Source organism: Emiliania huxleyi (assembly GCF_000372725.1).
Source record: "Emiliania huxleyi CCMP1516 unplaced genomic scaffold EMIHUscaffold_10, whole genome shotgun sequence".
Lineage (NCBI taxonomy): Eukaryota > Haptophyta > Isochrysidales > Noelaerhabdaceae > Emiliania > Emiliania huxleyi.
This window is the reverse complement of record NW_005202427.1, coordinates 91993-115152: the sequence shown is the minus strand read 5'-3', so window position 1 is coordinate 115152 and position 23160 is coordinate 91993. Positions and strand designations below refer to the sequence as shown.

General features: G+C 63.7%; 5 protein-coding genes across 5 annotated transcripts in view; all 5 read right to left on the bottom strand.

Moving 5' to 3' along the window:
* Nucleotides 1-3151: 3151 nt before the first annotated feature.
* Nucleotides 3152-3592, bottom strand: EMIHUDRAFT_199348 (hypothetical protein; the record flags this gene model as incomplete). The annotated part of the gene is made up of 1 exon (XM_005793511.1): nucleotides 3152-3592. One exon carries the CDS (start codon nucleotides 3590-3592, stop codon nucleotides 3152-3154), a length of 441 nt encoding a protein of 146 aa, XP_005793568.1.
* Nucleotides 3593-3899: 307 nt separating this feature from the next.
* EMIHUDRAFT_97395 (hypothetical protein) lies at nucleotides 3900-5135 on the bottom strand (the record flags this gene model as incomplete). Its single annotated transcript, XM_005793510.1, has 1 exon — nucleotides 3900-5135. One exon carries the CDS (start codon nucleotides 5133-5135, stop codon nucleotides 3900-3902), a length of 1236 nt encoding a protein of 411 aa, XP_005793567.1.
* A 2006-nt stretch (nucleotides 5136-7141) lies between these two features.
* EMIHUDRAFT_199345 (hypothetical protein) lies at nucleotides 7142-8434 on the bottom strand (the record flags this gene model as incomplete). The annotated part of the gene is made up of 1 exon (XM_005793509.1): nucleotides 7142-8434. The coding sequence occupies one exon, from the start codon at nucleotides 8432-8434 to the stop codon at nucleotides 7142-7144; it is 1293 nt and encodes a 430-aa protein (XP_005793566.1).
* A 6624-nt stretch (nucleotides 8435-15058) lies between these two features.
* EMIHUDRAFT_462027 (mitochondrial carrier protein) lies at nucleotides 15059-16397 on the bottom strand (the record flags this gene model as incomplete). The annotated part of the gene is made up of 5 exons (XM_005793508.1): nucleotides 16044-16397; nucleotides 15803-15967; nucleotides 15347-15727; nucleotides 15198-15272; nucleotides 15059-15145 (listed from the first exon to the last, which is right to left on the bottom strand). Exons 1-5 carry the CDS (start codon nucleotides 16347-16349, stop codon nucleotides 15059-15061), a joined length of 1014 nt encoding a protein of 337 aa, XP_005793565.1. The 5' UTR covers nucleotides 16350-16397.
* Nucleotides 16398-18604: 2207 nt separating this feature from the next.
* EMIHUDRAFT_462026 (hypothetical protein) overlaps nucleotides 18605-23160 on the bottom strand; it is a 6767-nt gene continuing 2211 nt past the window's right edge. The window contains exons 7-12 of the mRNA XM_005793507.1: nucleotides 21541-22761; nucleotides 20844-21490; nucleotides 20749-20752; nucleotides 20030-20590; nucleotides 19223-19960; nucleotides 18605-19153 (exon numbers count right to left, since the gene is read on the bottom strand). Coding sequence (XP_005793564.1) covers nucleotides 18851-19153; nucleotides 19223-19960; nucleotides 20030-20590; nucleotides 20749-20752; nucleotides 20844-21490; nucleotides 21541-22761 — 3474 coding nt within the window. The 3' untranslated portion in view covers nucleotides 18605-18850. The remainder of the gene's footprint in view (nucleotides 19154-19222; nucleotides 19961-20029; nucleotides 20591-20748; nucleotides 20753-20843; nucleotides 21491-21540; nucleotides 22762-23160) is intronic.

The window sequence follows — 23160 nt, the reverse complement described above, 5'->3', positions numbered from 1 at the left end:
AGGCAGACGAGAGCGACGCGAGAGAGGAGGAAGCGACAGGAGGGAGAACGACGAGAGTGGGACGACCGCGGAGGTGGCATGAGGGTTGCAGCGAGAATCGGCGAGGGACTGCGAAGGGAGATAGAAAGAGGCAGACGACCAAGGGTTAGGGTGGGCGAGGGCTAGCACCACACTCCTCTCCTTAAAATCCCTGTGTGGTGGCGGCGTGCCGTCCTCCCATCCCTCCCTTGGGATGTCTGTTTTCTTTCTTTTTAAACTCGAGGGGCCTCCAAGTGCTGCGAGGAGAGCGGAGCTGCGCCGAGAGGCGAGAGAAGCCGAGAGAGCAAGGGATCGGCAGTCGTCGTCGTCGTCGCAGAACGAGGGTCGAGGCAGATGAGAGAGCGAGGAGAGCGATCAGGCTGTCCATCAGGCAGAGGACGACGGGGCAGGAGAGAGAACGAGAGAGAGAGAACGAGGAGAAGAGTGGGAAGAACGAGAGGTGGCATGAAGGTCGCTGCGAGAATTGGCGAGAAACTGCGAAGAGAGATAGGAAGAGCGAAGAGGCAGGCGCCCCCAAGGCGCAAGGGTGGCTAGAGAAGGCTTCTTAAAGAAGGGTGGGCGACGGCTAGCAACACTCCTCTCCTTAAATTCCCAGTGGTGGTGGCGGCGTGCCGTCCTCCATTCCCCTTGTCTGTTCTTTCTTTCTCGGTTTCTGTATGCCGAGAGTGCCACCTCAGCGCACCTCATTGACCCCAGACAAGGTTATGGGAGCGGCCATAACAGGTGTTATGGCTGTTAGGCTGGGTGGCTGCTCATAACACCCCATAACACCTCATAACACCTCATAACACCTCATAACACCTCCATCGCTGTTATGGCTGTTATGCCCACCCTACCATAACACCTCATAACACCTCATAACACCTCGTAACACTCATAACACATCCCACTGGTTGTTATGACAGCCAGCATAACCTCATAACAGCTGTTATGTGTCCCACGGATTTTTCTTTTGGAGCCCCGCCGCGACGGGTCAGCTCTCCATAGCTCTGATTCAAGCCCGAGCGCCTCTGCACAAAAGCGATCGACCGATTGATAGAGAACATGTCGCCGGTTGAGCGCGCCGGTCGAGAGGAGATGCTGAAACATCGCCGGGACCAGGTCCAGCTCGAATGGCAACCTCACACCGTCGAGCCCGGCCTGCTCAGCAGCCTGCTCTAACTCTGCCAGCTCACCTTCGATACGGGTCGGCCCGATCCGGAAAGGAGTGCAGGGCATCAGCAACGCGGAAAGCAGCAACATCCATCCATCGATCGCGCGATGAGCAAGAGTTTTACAACAAACTCCCTCGCACGACACTGGCACGGGACTGGCGCGCACGGAGCTTTAACTACTAAAAAGCGGGAGCAGCCAGCTTCCACTTTTTAGAAACCTCGAGACATGTACATGTGCATGTAGTGAAAGGAAAGAAAAAGGACGTGAGTTAAATTGCGGGAAAGACATACAAGTTAAAAACGGAGGGAAAGCGTGCAGAAGTGCAGAGCTGCAGAGAGTACGAGCTAGAAACAAGAAGCAAATTGCGTGAAGGGGGGGGGGGTCTTGATTGAGCAATCTGAAGCCATCGCTCAGCCTCAGGAGGCAGGTTGATGTTATTGAATTTAACTTGAGGGCAAAAGAGAACATATTTGGCGATCGATGCCGAACCTCGCGCGCGGCAGCGCGCGAAGCGAAAATTCCAGCGGCGAGCACTTCGGTGTGGCCTCTCGGGCCACATAACACCGTGGACCCGCTGAGCCCTGGCTGTCAGGCTGTCAGGTGCTGTCAGGTGATCTGTCGGGCTGTCGGGCAGCTGTCAGGCACTGTCAGGTGCCTCTGTCAGACCAGCTGTCAGGTGCTGTCAGTGCTGTCGGGTGCTGTCGGGTGCGTGTCTGACAGGCGAGGGGCTCTGTAGCTGTCGGGTGCTGTCGGAGCTGTCGGGTGTTGCTGTCAGACGCTGTCGGAGCTGTCAGAGCTGTCAGGCTGCTGCTGCTGTCAGACGTTGGGCTGTTACTGTCAGGTGCTGTCAGGTGGTGCTGTCGGGCTGCCCTAGCTGTCGGGGTGCTGTCAGGCTCTGATACACACCAGCCACACTTATGACACTATCAAGAGGAGACCAGCGGGTACGCAGCTGCCCCCCTCCTACGGCGTGATCACGCCGGCAGGGGCGGCCGCCTGGGGAGCGCAGATGGCGGCGCAGGCGCAGGCCGCGGCGGCGGCACAGACGGCGGCGGCCACCCCCACCCAGTGACCCAGACGCCGTAGGCATATGACTGTAGGGCCCCAGAAGGCTAGCTGGTAGCTTCATTTGTAGTAGCACAGCCGCCGGTGCTAGAGAGGGGTCCGCAGAGGTGGGGCGGGAGGGTTGAGAGAGAGACCCATGACCATCCCATGACTAGATGGACCACACTCACATGTACATGTCTTTGCATGTAATAGTTTTGTTATACCCTCATGGGGCACAAGAAAGAGGCTCTACGGGGGGGGTCTGACTGTGTATGGTCTGTGCTGCTGTCGGGCTGTCAGCGCTGCTGTCAGGCCACTGTGTGCTGTCGGGCTGTCAGGCAGCTGTCTCAGGCTGTCACGTTAGGGTCTGACAGCGACGGAGCGCCTCGCCTGTCAGGCTCTGCTGTCAGGCTGTCAGATACGTGCTGTCAGACTGTCAGAGAAAGTGCTGTCAGCGCTGTCAGGCTGTCGGGCACTGTCAGGCGCTGTCCGGGGCGGTTTGCTGCCAGGCTGTCAGACCAGGGCTCAGTGGACCCGGGAGACGGCCCTCTCATAGCTTAGCAGCCCATAACATGTTATGGGTGTTATGGCTGTTATGGGCCCGGCCCCATAACACCCATAACACCCATCACATATTATGGGCTGCTATGCCCAGAGAGCCATAACACCATAACAATAACTGTGTGTAGGGGGCGGGTCAAACCTCAATGCATATATGACCACACACCTGAGTGCCACGAGGTGTGCCACGCCCACGGAGATCGGAGTGGCTCGAGTCGAGGAGTCGAGAACGCTCTTTCATCTAAAGTCTATCGCGCAAATAAATAGAGCAGGCATCTCCACGGGCGACGCACGAGCGCAGAGGTTCGACACAGAGGTGGTTCTCATTCGTCTGACTCCGCGCAACAGATCACTCGTTCACCAGCATGACGTGCCAGCCCGACTGCGACCTGAAGGGCGCAACCAGTGTCCCTGGTGCCGCCTCGAAGGCGGCGCGCTGGAATTCTGGGTCCATCGACCCGCGGCGAAAGCGCAGCTCTCCGGGCTTGCCTCTCAGCTGCGCCAACTTGGCGTCAGGTCGCTTCCGAGCCGAGCCGCAGAGGCTGCGTTCTGAGGCGACTTTGGAAACTGCCTCCGAAGTGCCGCCCTCTGCGAGAAGAGCATCGTAAATCTCGAGGGCGTCCGCCTGCTTGCTTACGAGGATGTGCTGCACCGTCACCTCTCGCGCCGCCTCTCTCAGAGAGTCGAACAGCCCCATCCGTGGAGGAGCAGCGCGAGCCGGGTTTATGTGGTGCAGCGCCAAGTGCGTAGGAAGCATGACGCACGCCGCAGCTAGGAGGAGGCTATGCATGTACAACGACTCGGCTGTCTCTCTCAGGCCTCAGCCCGGCCCTCGCCTGGATGTGAGGTTACCGACTGCACTCCAAGTGCTCCAAGTGCTCGCCAGGTGAGAGACAGAAAAGAAGAAAAATTTCGGACCGGTCCGCCTCAGCTCCCGGCACTCCAAGTCGCAAGTGCTCCAAGTTTCAAGTGCTCCAAGAGAAAAAGTTTTTTGAAAAGACCCAGAAAGATAGTAAAAACGCCCGCCGAACCCACCGCGAACCAGTCCCAGATGGGACACGGGATACACACACGCTTGCCGTCTCTGCGTCTCACTCTCAGCGCCGGCCCGCGCCCCCCTCCTGCAGCGTGCCCCCTTGCTCAACAAACTTCGCCTTAGAATCCGTCTGCTCCTGCGCCGCTGCGAATGGATGTGTCCATGCGCCTTTCTGGCTGACAACGTGCTGCTGGCGCGGCGGCCGCGAGCTCGCAAATCGGCGAGGGGGCGGCGGCGCGGAGGCGCACGGGAAGGTCCACCGGTGGTTGAAAAAGCAGCCCGAGGCGGCCTTCTCGGCAGGCTCCTCCGCCCCGCCCGCCTCCAGCCCCGCCGCGCCCGCCGCGTGCCCTCGCAGCATGTTGCCCTCCTCCCAGAACCGCCACCACGCCGGCGGCTGATACGGAGGCAGGGGTGCAAAAGGCGGCGGCGGCGAGGGGGGCGGCGCGGGCGGCGGCGGCGGCGGCGGCGGCGGCGGCGGCGGCGGCGGCGGCGGGTCGGGCTGAAAGAGGAAGTCGGCGAACTCGGTGAGGTCTGCGAGCCAGTCGGCGGGCACGGGCGTCGCCGGCGACGGTGGTGGCCGAGACGGTCGCGGCGGCGGCGGCAGCGGCGGGGATTCAGGTGGCGGCGACGGCGGTGACGGTGGCGGTGGCGGCGCCCCCGGCGGCCGTGGGGGCGGGTGCGGCGGCGCTGGTGGCGACGGCGGCCGAGGCGGCGCAGGAGGCAGCCGCGGCGATGGCGGTGAGCGCGGCGGTGGCAGCGGAAGGTCCGCGCGGCGGCCGCAGTCGCTGCAGTCAGTGCCATAGTCGCACGCAGACCACTCTGAGCCGTAACCGCCGTCGTCGCAGACCCCGTCGCCAGAGTAGAGAGGACTGCCGACGCAGCTCTCGTCGCAGACCGGCTTGCGCCAGTCCGGGTGGCAGCCTCTGCATTGCACTGGAAACTCTCTCTCCGCGATCTGGCGGCACGCAGGCTCCTCCTCCATGCCGCCTCCCTCTCGCGACATCAAGAAGGCCACGCGCTGCCCACAAGAGTACTTGCCGGCCTTGGCGTTCCACGCGCGAACCGTGCAGCTCGGCGAGTCGGCACAGAAGCCCGACGGAGAGTCTGGTGGGCCGCGCATTAGCGCGACGGCAGTGATGGTAGCGCCACGAGTCCATGGCCGCGGCAGCTCAAAGTGCGGCTCAAAGTGCAGCTCAAAGTGCGGCAGCCCACCGCTCGTCGTCGCCGTCGCGTTGCCTCGCGGCTCACCGCCGCCGCGGCTCGCCGCCGCCAAGACTGGCCAGAGGAGAAAGAGCATGCACAGCACAGCACCACCAAGGCACCGGATGGTGACAGCACGCGCGGTGAGAGGCGTCTTGGGCCCCGGCGTCGTCGTAGGCAGGCCGCCTGGGAGAAGAGAGCGCGAGGCTGTGTCTCCAATGTCGGCGCCGGAGCCCATCAGAAGTTGTTGTGATTCGCACAGAGAGGCTGCGACTCCGGCAGGGATACAACCGGGCGAGGCACGACTAAGGGCTGGACCTCTCTGATGCGGTCTTATGGTTTTTTCTTTTGAGCACTAAAGCTGGACGGGACCCCTCGATCGTCTCGCCCTCCCTCGCTGGTGTGCTCATTGGGGGGGGTCATAAAAAACACGGTACCGGACGGATCGAGGATTTCGAGGTGCACGCTGCAGAAGCAGTGTCGTCCCACCCCCTCTGAGGGCCCAACTTCAGAATCGTGCTTTTTTGGGTTAGGGACGAGCGCGAAGGACCGATTGCGGTGAAGGACCGCAGGTTAGGGACCGATCGCCGCCGCTCACGCCAGCGGACGGTCTTCGTCAGTGATGTTAGCTACGCCACCGTCTACCTCGTGCGCAATGCGCTCGCCGGCATCGAGCGAGCAAAGTGTTCGACCGAGCGGCTTGCTGTGCGGACGGCTTCTTGTGGCTCTCGTCGAGAGCACAAGTACGGTCGATCCGTCAAAGCGATACACTCGTCACGATCACGTTGGACGGCTTGCACAGAGCTCTGTGCCGGCACGCATCAGGAAGACCGCCGTACGGCAAGAAGAGCTCGATGGGGAGCGAGAACCGTCAGAGGTGCTCACGGAGGTTTCGGAAGTCCGCCATGGTGCGGTCAGTTCCCCCCAGGTTTGACTGCGTAGGTCGCGGAACTCGTTGAGTACTCGCAGCCTTTCTGCGCCTCCGTCTGGGCATATCGGCTGCTCGGCAAGAGCAGTCTTTCCGGAAGATATCGACGGTTTTCGAGAGCCACCCGCTTGGGAGCGATTGAGCGCGTCACGGAGGACTTCAGGTTACCCTTGAAGCTCCTCTGACGGTTCTCGCTCCCCATCGAGCTCTTCTTGCCGTACGGCTCGGTTCCTGTTGCTGGCACAGAGCTCCCGTGCCAGCCGTCCAACGTGATAGGAACGAGTGTATCGCTTCGACGGATCGACCGTGCTTATTATCAAGACCGATGTGACGTACACAGTGACACATCAGACGACACATATTCTCCCACCCGCCGGGTCGCAAAACGCTCTCGACGAGAGCCACAAGAAGGCGTCCACACAGCAAGCCGCTCGTCGGACAGGCGTGCTCGCTTGATGTCGGCGAGCGCATTGCGCACGCTTTGAACGGTGGCGAAGCCAAAAACACCGATGGTGGCCGTCCGCCGGCGTATGCGGCGGCGATCGGTCCCTAACCTGTCGCCCGCGGTCCCTAACCCAAAAGTGGTCCTTCGCGCTTTGGTCCCTAACCAAAAAAGCACGATTCTGAAGTTGGGCCCTCCCTCTGCCCTCTCCATCAAGCATCATCGGCGATGGCGGTGTGACCGATCGAGCTACAAGAGGAGCTTGATCAGCAGGATCCGGGATAGTCTGGCGCACTACCTCACTGGGCCTGAGACCGCCGCGACAGCATCCCATCACCCCTCCGGGTTTGTGTGGGGTCGAACCACTCCGGGACGATGGGCAAGCCCATCTTATTCATCAGTTCCCCTCGCCTGCGAGAGTCGGCGTCTGATTAATTGTCCATTTTCCTCCTCTGTGCAAGAGCGCTTTTACAAACAACGAGGGCCGGTGGACTGGCGCACACTAGCACACACATCGGCGCAGGAAAGAATTTTATTCTGTCGAGAGCTCTCTCACAACACTAGGCACGGGACTGGCGCGCACTGGCACTAACAGAGGTACACCAAAAAGAAAAAAGATTGGCCCCCCGGCCCCGGTGCCTGGATGTGAGGCTGCTACCAACTGCACTCCAAATGCTCCAAGGACGCTCGTGACGATTGAGAGGTGCGGCCCGCCAGCCACAACCGCTCGCCATTACACACCACATGCCTTGGGCACCATGGTCTCGAGGCTCTCGCCCCGGTCAGCGCGCCCGCACGCTCGCTCCACCTCTGCGCGGTGGCTCGGCACCGCCGCGCATGCCATGCAACGCGTCCCGTTTTCATTGCCTCGTCCCCAGGCCGGGTGCTCCGTGAAATTGTCCCCGACGCTCCACCATGTCGTTCCCCACCCGTTGACACCGAGTGGACAACCAAGGGCGTGCAGAGTTGCTGCACATCGCTGGCACTCGTCAGTGTAGCAGTCGGTGCAGGTGCGCCTGCCCGCCGTCACGCCATCGAGCACTTCGAGCTCGGCTGCGCTCAGCGACACGTCAAGCGCAGCCAGGTCGAACGAGTAGTATCGCGCACACTTTTGGGGATCCTCCGGATGAAAGCACGACGATATGACGCTGAGGTTACGTTGCAGGAGGTACGCGTACATGGCTTGTGTCGCAGTCACGCCGTGAGCAGTTGCGACGCGCGACACGGCGCGCTGCAGAGTCGGGTGGTCGGTGTGCGCCTCCGAAAGCGAAGCGAAGGCGACGGGGTGGATGCCGTGCGCCCGCGCGTAGCCCAGGACTTCCCAGTCCATCATTCCAACGCCAAAATGAGCCTCGAGGACCTCGATCGGCTCGACCGCGGTCGAGGACAGGACCTCGAGGTCGTGAGCGTTGAAGTTGGAGACTCCCAGGTGCCTCGCCTTGCCCTGCCGCTTTGCGGCCTCGAAGGCCTCCCAAACGCTCGCAGTTTCGCTCTCTGTCCGGCATCGGTGGTGGAAAAGGAGCAAGTCGGCATAGCCGGTCTGCAGCTCAGCGAGCTCTCTGTCGATATACGACATTGCAAGGGAGGCGTTCATAGGCTCAACGCTGGGCGAGTCGGCGCCACAGCAGCCGCATGGGATGCCTGTCGACACGAATACATTGGATCGCCCAAAGCGCCGCAGCTGCGGGGCGATGTGCGGCCCGTTGCCGTACGAATAGAAGGTCTGGATTGCGGCGCCGGAACCTGCGGCCTCGAACCACTCCGAAAAATCGTCACCCCCCATCAGGAGCGCCGGGATCGATCCGCCTCCCGACAGCGGCCGGGATGGAACTTTTCTTGGCGGCGGAAGGGCAGGCCTGCGCACGGCGAGGACTAGGACGAGGCAAATGGTGAGCAAGCAGATTCCGATACGACCCCAACGTCCGTGTGCCTGGCCCGTTGCATCCACCCTGTGGAGGGGGGCCGTGTCCGCTTCCGCGGCCGTGTCCATCGCCGAGCATATGCGGTTCGGCATACATTTCGACATTTTTGCTTCCACGGTTTCGGCGGGCACAAACAATTAAAAAAATTGAGCACATCGACGTGGCATTAGGAGGTGGCATGAGGACGGCAGCGAGAGCAGGTAAAAATTGTCGGAGGCGATACGGAGGAGCAGGGACCCAACACCCGAAGCGGAACGTGGATGGCTAGCCCGCGCACCTCACGCTACCGCACGGGGGCACCACTTTTCGTCGCTGCAAAATTGCTGACAGCGTTGAGTACAAAGCTAGCCCAGCCCAATTCCTCGCCGCCGGCGCGGTTGCCGGCCCGCCACATTCAACTGCTGGCGGCGCGCCGGCAGCGACACATTCCGTGCGCCGATATCCGCCGCCGTGACTCTCCCCACACCGCCGAGCTGCTTCTGGAGCTGCACAAAGGTGGCGAGGTTGTCGAGGGCGAAGGAGGCATAGTTGCACCAGCGATGGCTCGAGAGGAGGCCGGACAACTTATTTTCTTTGAGCTTGCCGCCAAAGGCCCTTCGCAGGAAGGTCGTCTCTGTCGTCCGCGGGAGCGGCGTGAGGTGTTGCAGCACCTGGAGCTCGATCCCTGACTCGCACGCGCAGCCTCCTGGCCTCAAACTCGCTCTCGCGAGCAGCCGCTGTGCGGCGGCCGTTTCCCGCAGGTCGGGATACCGCGTGAGGTGGCACCGCCAGGTCCTGGCGCACGCCCAGGTCAGCCGCAGCTGCCGCTCCTCGTTGCGCGTCGGCTTTTGTCGCCGCACCTCCTCGCGACGGACCGGGGTCGGCATGTGCCACAAAATGCCACGCGCATCCCCACTAGCCCCACCGACCGGTGCGCCTCCAGGGCGGTACTCGCAGGTTCGGTCCGCGCAACCCTCCGTGCCGTCGCCGAGCTGGCCACGCCCCGTCGGAGGGTCGCCATGGGGCCTCGCTGCGCGGCGACCTGGCAGGAGGCCAAGTCGCCATACGATAAAGTTGAAAGAGAGCTGGTCGCGCAGGGAGTGCTCCCTCCACTGAAGGTACTCTGCCGCCCACGCGTTGCCTATCAGCGTCGAGTCTAGAGCACGCAGGTCGCGCGCGTGCCAGTTCCCCTCGGCGAGGCCCGGCCCACCAGCAGCGGCGAGGCGGTTGCTCGGGAAGCCGAGGGCATGGTAGGTTTTGAGCTGCTCAAATGCGCGCTGCGTTACCATCCCAGCGAGGTATAGGCAGACCAGCTCGTCCCGCACGGTGTGCCGATTGGGGTGCATCGGGGCGACCCACGCTGGGTTGGAGAGACTCGTCTCATGCTCGATCATCAGCCAGAAGCTCTCTGGCCGCACCACCTTCAGCTTCGCGTCAATGTACAGCATCTTGCCCGCGTGGGCCAACACGCAGTGCGGCATCATCTTGGGCAGCCGCGAGCGAATGCTCCTGTGCGCCGCGTCATCGCTCGAGAAGCGGACAGTGTCCGGTAGCACCACCAAGTGCCAAATTCCGTACCTGATCCACGGCCCCTGTCTGACGGCTGCCTCTGCCGTCTTGACCGCGCTGGGCGGTAGCAATGCGCGGATCGAGGCGGTGTCGGTGAACGCGAACCAGCAGGTGCGCGCGCCTCGTTCCGCCTCCTGCCTCTCAAGCCTCCGCTGGAAGGTTTGCGTGTAGTATGGCAGCCGGTCGTAGTCGTTGTACACAGCAGTCACCACGGCGTGCGTACAGTTGAAGCTCAGCCGGCTCGGTGCGTCGACGGGTGGCAAAACGTGCATTGCACTGCCGATGAGCGAGTCGCACTGCGTGTGCGGCCGTCTCGGCACAGGCGAGAAGAGGTGCGACTGCGGCGGACCCCGCTTTGCGCAGCTCCATTCAGGCCGTTCAAAGTCAAACAGCTCCTGCAGCGCTGCGCATGGGTCCGCGGCGGCCACCGATCCCTCCCCGCCTCTCAGGTAAGGCGCCTGCAGCGCAAAGATGGCGCCGAGGCGGTCGCCAACGTCCGCTAACACCATCTCCGTGACCGACTCGCTATTGTGGCCGTTGCGCCGCTCAGCGCCGTGGCGGAGGGCGGCGGCGACAACGGAGAGCGAGGAGAAGGGGCTGCCAACGAACACGGGAGTGATCCGAGCAACCTCGAGGTCGATCATCCCAACCGCGTCGTCGTTGCCGCCAAAGGCCATCCCAAAGTCCATCCCCGGCTGAAGCGACTCCTTGGAATGCACTTGTAGGCCGGCGCTGCCGATGGCGATGCCACCGCCGCCACCGGCACTGCCACGACCGCCACCCGCATCGCCACCACCCGTATCGCCAGCCATACTGCCTCCATCTGCAGGGCCACCGCCCTCGTTGCGCCATCGCATCGCCAGGGCCCAGCTCAGCGTCCGACGCAACTCCTCGAGCTGGGGTGCGGTGAAGCCACCCAATGCCAGCACGGAGAGCGGCGGCGCCGGCTCGCCACAGGCCGACCCATTCGAGCAGCCGAGGAGCCTTCCTCGCACGCGAAGGAGCGCCGCTGCCGTCTCGAGGGCGTATGCTGTCACGTTGAGTTTATGTGACGACAGCTGCATGTCGGACTGGCCGCGCCAGTGCAGGGCGACTGCGACGGCGCCCTCGGCTGCAGCTGCCCGCTGGAAGAGGCGCAGCACGGCCTCGGCACCGGAGCGGAGCGAGGGGGTCGGCTTGAACGCGGCGTTGATTCGCCTCCAGAACGAGGCGGAGGGCGCCGTGCTGGGGATTACAAGAGTACAGCAAGTTGCATTCGCGGCGAGGAGCCACCTTGCGCCGGCGACCCGCGAGGCGAGCTCCTCTTGCACGGCAAAAAGCTCCGAGGTGGATGTCGGGAGGGCGAGTGCATCTCTCGGCAGCACGCCAAGGGTCGCAGGGAAGCGCGCTGCCGCCGCCGCAGCGCTTAGGACGCACAGGCCCGCTTCGGCGAGCAAGCGCGATGTCTCATTGACGTCAAAGACTGCCCCGAAGGCAACATCGCCAGAATACTCTTTGAAGCAAGAGGCGTGGAAGTGGCAGCCACGGCGCGAATAGAGCACATCCGGAAGGACCACCGCCGCACGCGCCACCTGAGCCGCCAGCAAATCCTGCACCCACCGCAGCCGTTGATTGCACAAGCCCTTTGGCACCGACGGAAGCAGGAGCGCGCTCTGTGCATGGGCGCACGGTTCTGCAGCGCTCAGTATTACCTTTGCGGCCGGGTTCCACGCCATCACACCACAAAAAGGCGGACTGCCGCGGGCGAGGGCTGTGACACGTGCGCGGTTGCCATCGATCGAAGTTCCGCCGGTTATTCTTTTAAGAATTATGTAGGTCTTACCCGAAGGTGAACTGCTGACAGGGTTTGCGATGAGGAGCGATCGAACGTGGTATTCGGGTGATCAGATCACTACAAGGACCCCAGGAATTGCGACTCGCCGCTTTCCTCCCGCTGTGATCCTGTGTGAGCTCTGTGTCTTGATTTGCCAACAATATACCTAAAACTACCGCCGAAACGCAAGAGCACTGCGACGACAATAGACCTACACTGCGACGCATCGGGCTCATGCTAGCATCCATCCACCTCGCGGGCCGATGTTCTGGCCCAGCGAGGCTGCTGCGGAGCACTCGCGGGCCGATTTTCTGGCCCAGCGAGGTCGCATTGGCCGCTGCGGGACACACCGGCGGCTCGGTTCGCTCCTTTTTTCAAACAGCTCGCAGCGTTCGTTCTGCGAGGGAGTGTTGTAAAATTCCTTTTTTCAGTGTATGTGGCTCTTACGAAGATACCCGATGGCGGTTCTCCCAGTTTTTTATTTCCCCCTTCCTTGTTGTTCAGCATATGTGGCTCTTACGTACATTCCCGTAGGAGGACTCTGCTGACAGGTTTGTCGTTCTGCTGCTTTTTTCCTTCCATATTTTCCCACTGCTAACACGAACCAGATTCGTCGCTGAGGAGAAGTGGGTGGACTAAACCTGATACATGTTCGAGGAGCTGCTGCCCGACGGCGGAGCTCCCCCGAGATCGCGCGAGATTGACCCGAGATTGTCTCGAGATTAGGAGCTGCTGCCCGACGAGACGGCGGAACTGCGGCGGGCGCGGTGGCCGCGTGCATGTGTGTGTGCATCGATGTGCATGTGCATGCACCACCTCACGCCAAATAGGGTCCCCATCCCCTCTCCCCTCCCGCCTGTCGACCCGCCTGGCGCAGCGCGCACGCCGCACCCCCCGTCGCTGTGGGTGGGCGTCTGTCTGCCTGTCTTGCTGGTTTGTTGTTGGCAAATCAAGACACACATCTGGGCGAGAGAGAGAGAGAGACGCCGCCGCCGCCGCCCTCTCGGCGCTGAGCGGTCCGCGCGTGTAAAGCATCATTCCCATCTTCTCGCGCTGGCGTCTCGGGGCGTCGAAACGTAAACTCATTTTCAAAAATTTTGAGTAAAATATTCTCGCGCGCCGCCGCGATTGACGTCGGGCGGACGGATCACGCCCAGATCATGTCTAGCCTGCTGCTAGCTTCGACGCTCGCCCATGCTGCTAGCCTGGGCGAGTGGAAGCGCGTCAACGACAAAGATCTCATCTGCACAAGCGCAGAGTACAATGGTCATCTCGGGGACATGGACACCGCTGAAAGCTGCAAGAACGCTGTTGCCGCATTGTCCCCCCAGCTCAACAGCTACGCTGTGTGGCGAGGCGACACCCCGCGCAGCGGATGTCATGTGTGCAACCTGACAGGACGGGGGGCTCCGGACACGTGGACACTGACCGAGCGTGTCGGGGCAGTCAGCTTTCTCCTCTCGGCCGACGACCAACGCTGGAAGGCGCAGTGGGAGGAAGATGCACGGATCGTTGGAATGGCAGCGCGCGTGCACAAGCAGGTCGTGGCTGAGTCTAGAAACGTTGCAGCTATAGCGGTGCGTGCCAATCGATCCCTCCAGAGGACACTGGCCGTGGTTCGGCCCGCCAACAATAACCAGACGTCTTATGCGGGCTGGCGCCCGACTCGGCACTGGACTTGGACGTCTGGAACCATACCGCTCCGTTACGACATCTTCAGCCTCGTCAACCTGACCTGGTCGTGGCTGACTGGAAACGGAGCCCCTCCAGGAGGCGGAGAGGGGATTGTGGTTGCGCCAGCGAGGCGGCGGAGGCAGCTAGCTACCCACCATCACAAAGACGCATGCTGCGACGCATGGGTATCCCGTGGACCGGCAGCACTGGTGCGGTGTCACGAGCTGCGTAACCGGACGATGCCTTCGATGCTGTCCCTCACGAACAGTTCGATGGCGCTCGTCTCGCTCTCTGTCGACGCCCGTGCCGTTGTCGCCACTGGACGCGATGCGCGCCCCTTTGACGACCGCCTTGCGGTTAGCGACTTTGCCCAGGCGCATGGCCTTGCGCATCTCACACCTCGAGAGTGCATGGACGAAGAGGATTTGGCAGGCCTCTCCTGGATCTCGCCCTCGTGGGCTCGGGTGTACGTGCTGTCGGCATGCAGGGCAGCGCACCCCCAAGTGGAGCGCTTCGTGTGGCTCGATGCCCTGTCCTTGCCCCCACGACTGCCTTCGGTGACACGTGCGTTACTGCAGATCGTCAGATGATGCAGCGCCCCTAGAGCCGTAGCCGCCCTCCCAGCCGCCCTCCCCGTGCGCCGGCCTCACTTCCCTCACCCCTTGCCCGGGCAGATCGCGCCATTCGATCGTACCGAGGCTCTCCGCGCTCGCCGGTGTGCCTACACAGCTCCTCCTTCTGCACCGGAGATGAGCCACGACGTGCTAGTCAGACGGCGGTGTGGACGCGGAACACGTCGATCAAGCCCACGCTCCAGACAGCACAGCAGGCGCTGGACAACGCCAGAGCCTTGCACGACATGACGCTCATGGCGGTCCACGAGCACTGCCAGGGTGGTGGCCGCTGCTCGGTGCGCGGAGCCTTCCTCCTCCACTCATCGCCCGCCTTCGCTCTCACGCGGACTGCCACTACGTGCCCGCTCCCGCAGGCGGCCCTCGCTATTCTCGACGCCGCTCTGACCGGCCTCCTGAAGCCCCTTGGAAGCAGCGAGCGGCGCCTCGTCACGCAAGAGCTCGCGAGGCTCCAAAACCGGCGGTGACTTTTGTCGGATCTCGTGTGTCCGAGCGACCACCGCCTCGCCACAGGCTATGCGGTGATCAGCGAGACACGCTGTGTGTCTGTCGCACACCACACAGACGTGCCTGGGCGGGGCCGGGGCCGGGGGGCACCTGGTGCAGAAGCACTTGCCGTCCGAGCTGCGACAGAGTAGCGCTAACCGCTAACCCCCTCGCACCTCACACAGCCCCTCTTCCAGCCCCACTCTGTCCTTTTCGCCTCTCATTCGGTCCCCCAACCCCCCTCTCCACTTGCGTCTCATGTCTTTTTTATTTTCGAATTGTTTTCGAGTCAAACCGCCCCCAGAAACTTTTTTTTAATAAATAAATAAATAAAACGGATCAGGTGGACGTAAAACACGTCGACACCTCTCTACTGTGAGATGGGTAAAAAGGAACAGGTCCCCGCCCTTGCGATCTTTGTGCAGGGTTCTTTGTGGTGTGAACTTTTTTTTGCGCGAGCGGAAAATCTTAATAGCAAAATCGGGCCTCGCTCATCGGAGATATATGTAGGTTATCCGACAACGCGAGGAGAGAGGAACCGACTGGATAACACACAACATCAGACATTTCTGCCCTCAGCCTGCGGGCGCACACCCAATGACATCTGCAGCCACTCGTATAGCGAAAATTGGATGGACGTCATCACCGACGTCATGGCGAGCCTATCCAGCGCACCGAGAGCTGTGAGGGAAACAAGCGGATCGAGCTCTTCACCACCGAAGCCATTGCGAGCCGCGGCGCCAGCCCGGCGTATGCTCCGCGCAAGCCAAGGCTCATTAAGTACCTGGCCTGTGGGCAAATCATGGACGCGTCTAGACACGCTCGTGTGTGAGGAATGGCCGCGACGTTCGCGAGATATGCACCTGCTCGAGCACGCCGTCCGCAATGACGCACTCTGCGACGCTGGTGGCCGTGCTGGCCGTGGCAGAGCCGCACAAGCGGGTGAGCAGCAAGTCGGCGGGGTGCGAGACGATCGCTGCTGCGGCGCCTGCGACCAGCCCGGTGAGGACGATCGCGCAAGGTCGCAGGTGCTCCCGCTCGCCCACGCAAGCGCTCTTGGCGAGGCGGGCGACTTGGTCGTAGACGACCAGCTTGCTCATGGTGTAGGGTACTTGGCGCATCGCGATCGGCGCGAGCCCCTTGTAGAGCGCGCCGAGGCCCTCGTGCCGCGAGATGTGCAGCAGGGTGCGCGCCGCGCCGCGCGCTGCCGCTGCCGCGTCCGTCTGCATGCGGAGCTTGAGCACCTGCTCACACCACTACGGTGAAGGTGTGAGATGTGCGTCAGGGGCGAATTTACGGCCGGGCGGGCGGAGCGAAGCCTCCAGCGGTGCCAAGAGGACGGTCGCAGCCATCTCTGCGGCCGCGGCCGACGCGAGCATGGCTGGAAGCTGGCATCGGCGCGTCAGCTCCTCCCCTCCAGCCGCCCGCAGCCGCGCAAACGACTCCTGCTTCAGCGCCTCGTAGCCGCCGAACTTGGCACCACCCTAAGGCACGTCGAAGGGTAATCGAGGGAGGCTCGAGCAATCCCGTGCGCTCTCATACTCTCTCATCTGTTATGGCCTGGAGAAAGTACCCGACTGCCGTCGGAGGCAGGCCCTTGAGAAAAACCGAGAGGCGGAATAGCCCTCGGCCGGGCGCGTCTGCGAGGACAGCGCCAGCGGCTGTCATCAAGCCGAGGCGGCTGCCCGTCTGCATGCGAGTCTTCACCACGTCAAGCGGTAGGACCAGCACGTGAGTCGTAGAGCTGGCCACCGCGCCAGACAGAGAGACACCGGCGTAGTACCGACCGCTTCGTCGCCGCGATGGCGATACTCGCCCCCACGCCGGCACCCACGCGGCGAGGAGTAGAGAGAGGAGCAGGTTCATCAGTCCTCCTCCTCCTCAGGGCTAGAATGCTCAGGGCTAGACTGCTGTTGGCTGTATCGATCTGCTGCAGTCGATCTCAACTCGGACGACCAAAAAAAGCTGGCGGGCGTGGCGGAGACGATGCACCCGAAGGGGACCCCAGCGCCGGCATCATCAGTGAAGGCACAAGTGTTCGAAGAGAGAGTGGACCTGAGCAATGATGATATGACTGGGTGGCAAATGATAGCAGTGGGCGTCAGAAGACTCGTTCGTCCTTGCTCGAGGAGAGCTCGATCGATAGACTCGAGGGGCCAGGATATGCAGCGAGGAGGGCGGAGCTGCGCCGAAAGGCGCAAGAAGCAGCGAGAACAAGGGACCGGCAGGCGGCGGCGGCGTCGCAGAACGAGGCAGAGCGACGCGACAGAAGAAGAAGCGACAAACAAGGGAAAGAACGACGAGAGTGGGACGACCGCGAGGTGGCATGAAGGTTGCAGCGAGAATCGGCGAGAGACTGCGAAGAGAGATAGGAAGAGGCGGACGCCCAAGGGTGGGCGACGGCTAGCGCACCACACCCCTCTCCTTAAAATTCCTGTGTGGTGGCGGCGTGCCGTCCTCCCATCCCTCCCTTGGGTTGTCCGTTTTCTTTCTTTCTTTCTTTTTCGGAGAGGAGGTGCTGCTGCCCGTCTGCTCCTCGCTCAAGGGAGAGCCAGAGCTGCCACTGGTGCAGCTTGAGAGCGGTCCACGACGCCCCACCTCGACGGATCCCGGGCGAGCGAGTCGCTGCATGCATGCTCACCCGGCGCGCACACCATGCATGCTGCATGCACGTACACTTAGCAGTACGTTGTCGTGCATGTCGAGGCGGCCAGCGCGGCCAGCGTGCGCGACGCGCTGAAACGCGCCGGTGTCGCTAACGTGCTCTCGCTCGAAGTTGCGCCCGACGTGGTCACCACACCGGCCTCGCCGCCGCCTCCACCCCATCCGAATCGAGCGTCGCTCGCGATGGGAGGCTGGGGAGGTTTAATGGTTGGGTAGTAGGGGTAGAGGGTTGCCCAAAACTTAGACCTGCTCGCAGCCGAGCGCTGAACTAAGCCCCCGGAAGGAGCGGGCTCTCAAACTTAGACGCTGGTGATCGGACTCACGAACTTAGACGACACGAGGTGGCCCGCGGTCTGCTAAATAAAAAGTGTAAACCCTGGATAGACTAGGTCCAGCCCTGGGTGGCGCAAGATCTGACGTTCTGTGACAATCGTCAGATCCGTGTTTTTCTCGTTGTTTTGTCGCTCGCTCCGCTCGCCACCTCACGCTCCGTAGTCCGGCCATGGCCAGTACCCCGCGTCTCAGTGAGACGCGTGGTACCATCCAACTCCGGTCGAAGGGCTCGAATGCGCTCAGCCTCAGGAGGAACAAAACCACGCAAATTCTGCACGCCTCGCTGCGCCGCTGGCTTGACTGAATCAGGCAGCAGGCTGCTGCTGCTGCTGCCACAGCAGCAGTCTGCTGCGGCCCTAATACGCAAGTTAATGACTAGCAGCACTGCCGGGGGCATACGAGCCGCCACAGCCGGTGGGTGCGTCCACTGCCACCTGCCTGCGGCTACGCACAATGTGCGCTCGCATTGGATGAGCCCTGCTGATGGACCTGCGTCGCCTAGCTGCACGAGAGCAATGCCGCAGGCGGTGGCCGTGGCATACACTGCGAGCACACTCGGTGCAGCTGCGAGGTGCAGCAAGAGCACGTCGTTCCTGCCTCTAATGCCACTCTCGCGGCTTGTAGCGCGTCACTCGCGCATGCTCTCCAGGAGCTATGGCGGGCGCGTGTGTGGGGCTGTAGCCTGTGTTTGGCCGGTTCTGACCCGTTTACTATCAGTATCATGCCCGGGCCACAAAAAATCGCACACGGGTAGCGGCTCAGGGGCCCAGTAAGTCGCGGAATCGCCAAATGTCACAACCTGCGCCACCCAGGGCTGGACCTAGTCGATATTTTGCACGACCCCATGGGTCAAAAGCTACAAGCGCCGTCGCCAGTTGCCGCGCATCGAGCCGCGCACGACCTCTCCTCTCCGCCTCTCCGTGCGCAAGTTGCGACGGCGCACGCCCGCCGCAGGCGAAGAAAATTTTGAGGCACCGTATAAGAGGCTCCCGCCGATCTTAGACCGCGTACGCACCCGAGCGTGACCGGTCACACTTAGACCCGTTAAGCCTCGAGGCTCAGAACTCTTAGCCTCTACTACCCAACCAGTGGAGGTTTGCTTGGGTGAGCGGAGGACTTGATCTCATTCCACGCGCACGACTGTAGAAGAGAACACGAAAAGAACAATCGATGGCTCGCCGCGGGGTACAGAGTGTCAGAGTCGGAGACGGGAGAGACAGGCAGACCGCCGCCCCGCCTCCCCCGACAGCGGGGGAACAAAAACATGCTCCCCGCAGAGCAAGAGAGGCCTCCACGTAGCATACGCGGCCCTTTGCAAAAGGCGCGTCAGAGAGCGGCGGCGCGCGCCGGCGGAGCTCTCGCGCCGCCCGTCAGAGCGCCCCCAGGTTCTTGGCCTGCAGCGCGTTCGTGCCTTGCTGGCCGTCGATCCTGACGATCCAGCGGCCGGACGGCTGCATTGCCGCGTCCCACCGCTCGATCTTGCCGCGCTTGCCGTTGAGCTTCTTCCCCGCGTCCGTCGCGAGGCCGTGCACCATCACGTGAGCGCCGACGCGCAAGCCGCGCACGTCCGGCTTGACGTCGGAGGAGGAGGCGCCGCCACCGTGCGACGAGGAGGAGGAGGCGCCGCCCCGGCCCAGCTGGTGCAGGTCGGGCTTGACGTCGGGCTTGACGTCCTGCGGTGCGGGGCGGGGATCCCGTGATTGGGCGGTGGCGACGGCGCCGGGGCGAGTCGGGGGCGGCACCTGCGGCGCCGGCTGATTGTTGAGCGCGGCATCGAGCTTGGCCACGCCCTTGTCGGAGATCTCGACGCCGACAAGCCGCTGCTCGCGGCCGTCCGCGCCCACGCAGCGCACGCGGACGATACGCATCACCTTGACCATCTGGAGGCTGCCGTCGCGCCCGCCCTTTTTCTGATACTCGAGGTGCTCCTTGATGACCGCCCAGAATGGGATCACCGCGCCGCAGATCAGGTGCTGCTGCTGCACCCGCTTGCCGACCGTGCACCTCGAGCCGTGCTTGCAGTTCGGGCCGTGGCTGCACATCCGGAGCCCGTCGCGGTAGAGCGCCTCCCACTTGTCCTTGGCGGCCTCGGGCGTCAGCTTGGAGAAGCGCGGTGTGATGCCTTCGGTGAAGCTCTCAAAGCTGTCCGTCGCCCCAAGCCCCGTGTTTGGGCGGTGGATGCCGTACGTGTGGATGTACGTGCTCGGCACGGCAAACGCGCTCATGGGCCGCTGGATCAGGAAGGCGAGCGCCTTGACGCCGTTGGGCCCCTCCTTCTCGCGGCCAATAAGCGGCCGCTTCGAGACGTAGAATCCCTCTCTCGGGTAGAGCTTGCCCGTCTCGTTCGACTTTGCCTTTTCGTCCAGCATCTCCATCGCGCGCTTGAAGGAGAGGCCGCGGTCGACGTCCAGCTTGAAGTGCAGCAGCGGCACGCCCGAGATCGGGTCCTTCTTCATCTCGCGAGGGAAGTTGGCTGCGACCTAAGGGACGGTTCCGAGAAGGGTCCGAGACGCATCTCCCGGAGCAGCGCCACGAGGCGGCGGCCCCACCTTGACCGACTCGCCGCGGATGTCGACGACGCCGTCGTCGAACTCGCCGTTCTGCTTGGCGACGCGCACCTTCTCCTCCAGGATGGCCATGAAGTGGTCGAAAACCTTGTTCTGCATCTTGACGCACATGCCGAGCAGCCGGTTGAGGAAGCCCTTGACGCTCCCCTTGTCGTCGGTGTTGATGCCGACCGAGGCGACCGCCTCCTCGGCGTCGTCCAGGTACTCCTTCCACCGCGCGTGCAGCTCGTCGTTCGCCTTGAGCCCGAGCGCACGGCGCACGTACGGCGGCGGCGGCCGGGTCGACGAGAAGAGCGGGTTGCTGAGCAGCTCGATGAGCTCGTCGTACGCCTTCTTGCCCCACTTGGTGTCGACGTCGAACATCGAGAGGTCCGACGCGTCGGCAGCGCGCCGATCCCCCTTGGTGATGGCGCCGAGCTGCTGCAGCCGCTTGGCCACCGTCGACGCAAAGCGGCGCTCGCCGCCGCAGGCCGTCATGAACAGCTGGTACTCCGGCCCGTGGATCTGGTTGGAGCGATGCGTGCGGCCGCACTGCTGGATGCACTGCAAGGGCGGTGAGGCGGGCGGACAGTGAGAGGCGGCGGGGGCGGTCGGGAGGGGAGAGGCAGCAGGGGAGGAGAGTCGGGAGGGGAGAGGCAGCAGGGGAGGAGAGAGATCACGAGAGCAGAGGCGCAGGGGGGGGAGCGGTAGCGGTGAGGCACTCGCCTGGTCGGCGGACCACGGCAGCTCGAGCGTGATGTGCAGCCGCTTGCGCGTGTTCGGCACGCGCCGGTCCGCCTGCAGCGAGATGCCCGACGAGGCCGCCTCAGAGATGATGGCGACGAGCTTGCGGCCGTCCATGAAGGCCTTCTTCTCCGCGAGGTTGATGCGCTCCATCGCCACCATCCGCCCCGTGTCGGAGTCCACCTCGTTCGCGTTCCGCTTCTGGTAGACGGTGCGCCCCTCCTCGTCGCGCACGAGCCGCCCCTTGCGACCCGTGAGCTCGGCGACCGACTCGGCGCCGCCGAGCTCCTCGATGAGCTTGTCGAGCGGGTTGTCGGGCATCTTGAGCGCGTTCAGCTTGCGCACGAGCTGCTTCTTGAGCCGCTGCAGCATCTTGATCTCGGCAGGGTTGCTGTGCTGCGCCCAGCTGAGGTCCTCCTCCTCCTCCTCCGACTCGGACAGCAAGTCGTCGTCCGACCCGTAGCTCTTGCGCCGCTTGGGCTTGGGCTTCGCCGCCGACTTGGTCGGCGCAGGCAGCGGCGACTTGGAGCGGCTCGCGCGGTTGGTCGGGCGCGCCACCTCCTCCTCGTCCTCGTCGCCGGAGCCGCCGCTCCAGGAGGCGTCCGAATCGTCGGCGGCCACGCGCCGCGCCTTGCCAGCGCTCTTGCGCGCCTTGCCTTTGCTCGACCTCTGCGGCGGCGCGTTCTCCGACGCGCCCGAGCACGCCGCCTCGAGCAGGTCCTACGGCGCACACGTGACGGGCGCGTCGAGGACGCGTCATGCGCAAACACCCGAGCACGCGCCGCCTCGGGGAGCGCCTCCGAGTCCGAGTCCTGCACCGCCCGCCGCGCGCCGCTCGCCCCCGGCGCCGCCTGCTTGCGGTGGTAGTCCCACTTGACCTCCTTGAGCAGCACCCTGTCCTCGGCGCCGCCGCCGCCGTCAGCGTAGCGCACGCGGTGGTGGCCGGTGCTCGGGTAGTGCGCCACGACGGTGGCCACGCGGCGGCCGCCCCCCTCCTGCTCGATCGAGAGCTCCTTGCCGACGAAGTAGTCGCCGGTCTCCGCCTCGCCCATCTCGACGTCCTCCTCCTCCTCCTCCTCCTCCTCGGAAGAGAGCTCGATGTAGCTCTTCTTCTCCGCGCCGCGCTGCAGCCGCCGCTTGGGCCGGCCCGACGCCTGAGCCGAGTCGGGCGAGGGCCGCTTGCTGCCGCCGAGGCCCGCCTTCGCGAGGAGGTCGGCGACGCGCTGCCCGCCGCTGCTGCGCGCCTGCCGCTCCACCTGCTTGAGCTGCTCCACCAGCTTGGCGCGGCCGGTGCACTGCTGGTCGTTCATCTTGGCCGCGCGCAGCAGCTGGCGCAGCTGGCCCGCCGGCATCTTCTTGCAGGCGGCGGGCAGCCGCACCTGCTCGCCGTCACCCTCCTCATCGTCCGTCGCCTCGTAGTCCTCGTCCTCGCTCTCCTCCTCCTGCCCGTCCCGCACGATGAAGCCGTCGAGGTCGTCGTCCTCGTCGTCCGAGCCCTCCTCGTCGCTGCCGCGTCCGCCATTCGCGAGCCGGCCGCTCCGCTTGACCGCCGCCCGGGCGACCTTGCCCGCGTTGACCCGCGATGTCGCGCCCGCCACCTCTCGCGTCAGGTCGTCGTCGTCCGACTCGTCGCCGTCGTCGAGGTCCGACTCTGGGTGCTGGTTGGTGTAGTCGCCGGTGGGGAACTTCTTGAGCAGGAAGCGGACGCACTCCTTCATCCCGGCGAACTCCTCCAGGTCCTCGCCCGACTTGACCGCGTCGTTGAGCCGCGCCTCGCCCGTGGTCTGCAGCCCCACCACCACGCACTTGTTGTCTGCGAGCGCCCCCTTGGCCATCTTGACCAGCTCGGGCACCTTCATCGCCATGCAGAGCGAGCGGAAGAAGCGCTGGTGGCAGCCCCAGTAGTGCCCGATCACGCGCGAGGACGGGTGCGGCTTCGGCTTGCCCGTCGTCGGGTTCGGCGGCCCCTTGACCTCCTTCAGGTTGAGCACCTGTGAGGGGGGCGGGTCGTGTGCGGCCGAGGGGTGTGAGCCGGGGGGGTTGGGCGGGGTGGCGTGCGAGGGAGGTCGGGGGGAGAGGGGCGGGGGGGGGGGGGGGGGGGCCAAACCCCCCCGGCACGGGGTAATTTAACCCCCAAAACACCTCCCACCAAAAGGCCCCCCCCCCGGCGAAAATTTTCTCCTGCCGGGGGGGGGGGGCCACCATTTTGGTGTCAAAAGAGGCGGCCCAAAAAGAAAACTGCCTGCAAAGGTACATGCCCCCCCCCTTGGGGGCGAGGGGGAATAGTTCCATTGGGCCAACCCCCCCCCCCCCAATGGCCTTTTCCAAAGCGTTTAAATCGGGAAAGGCGGGTGGGGCGCCCCCAAAGCCGAGCCGCTCCATGTAGGCCA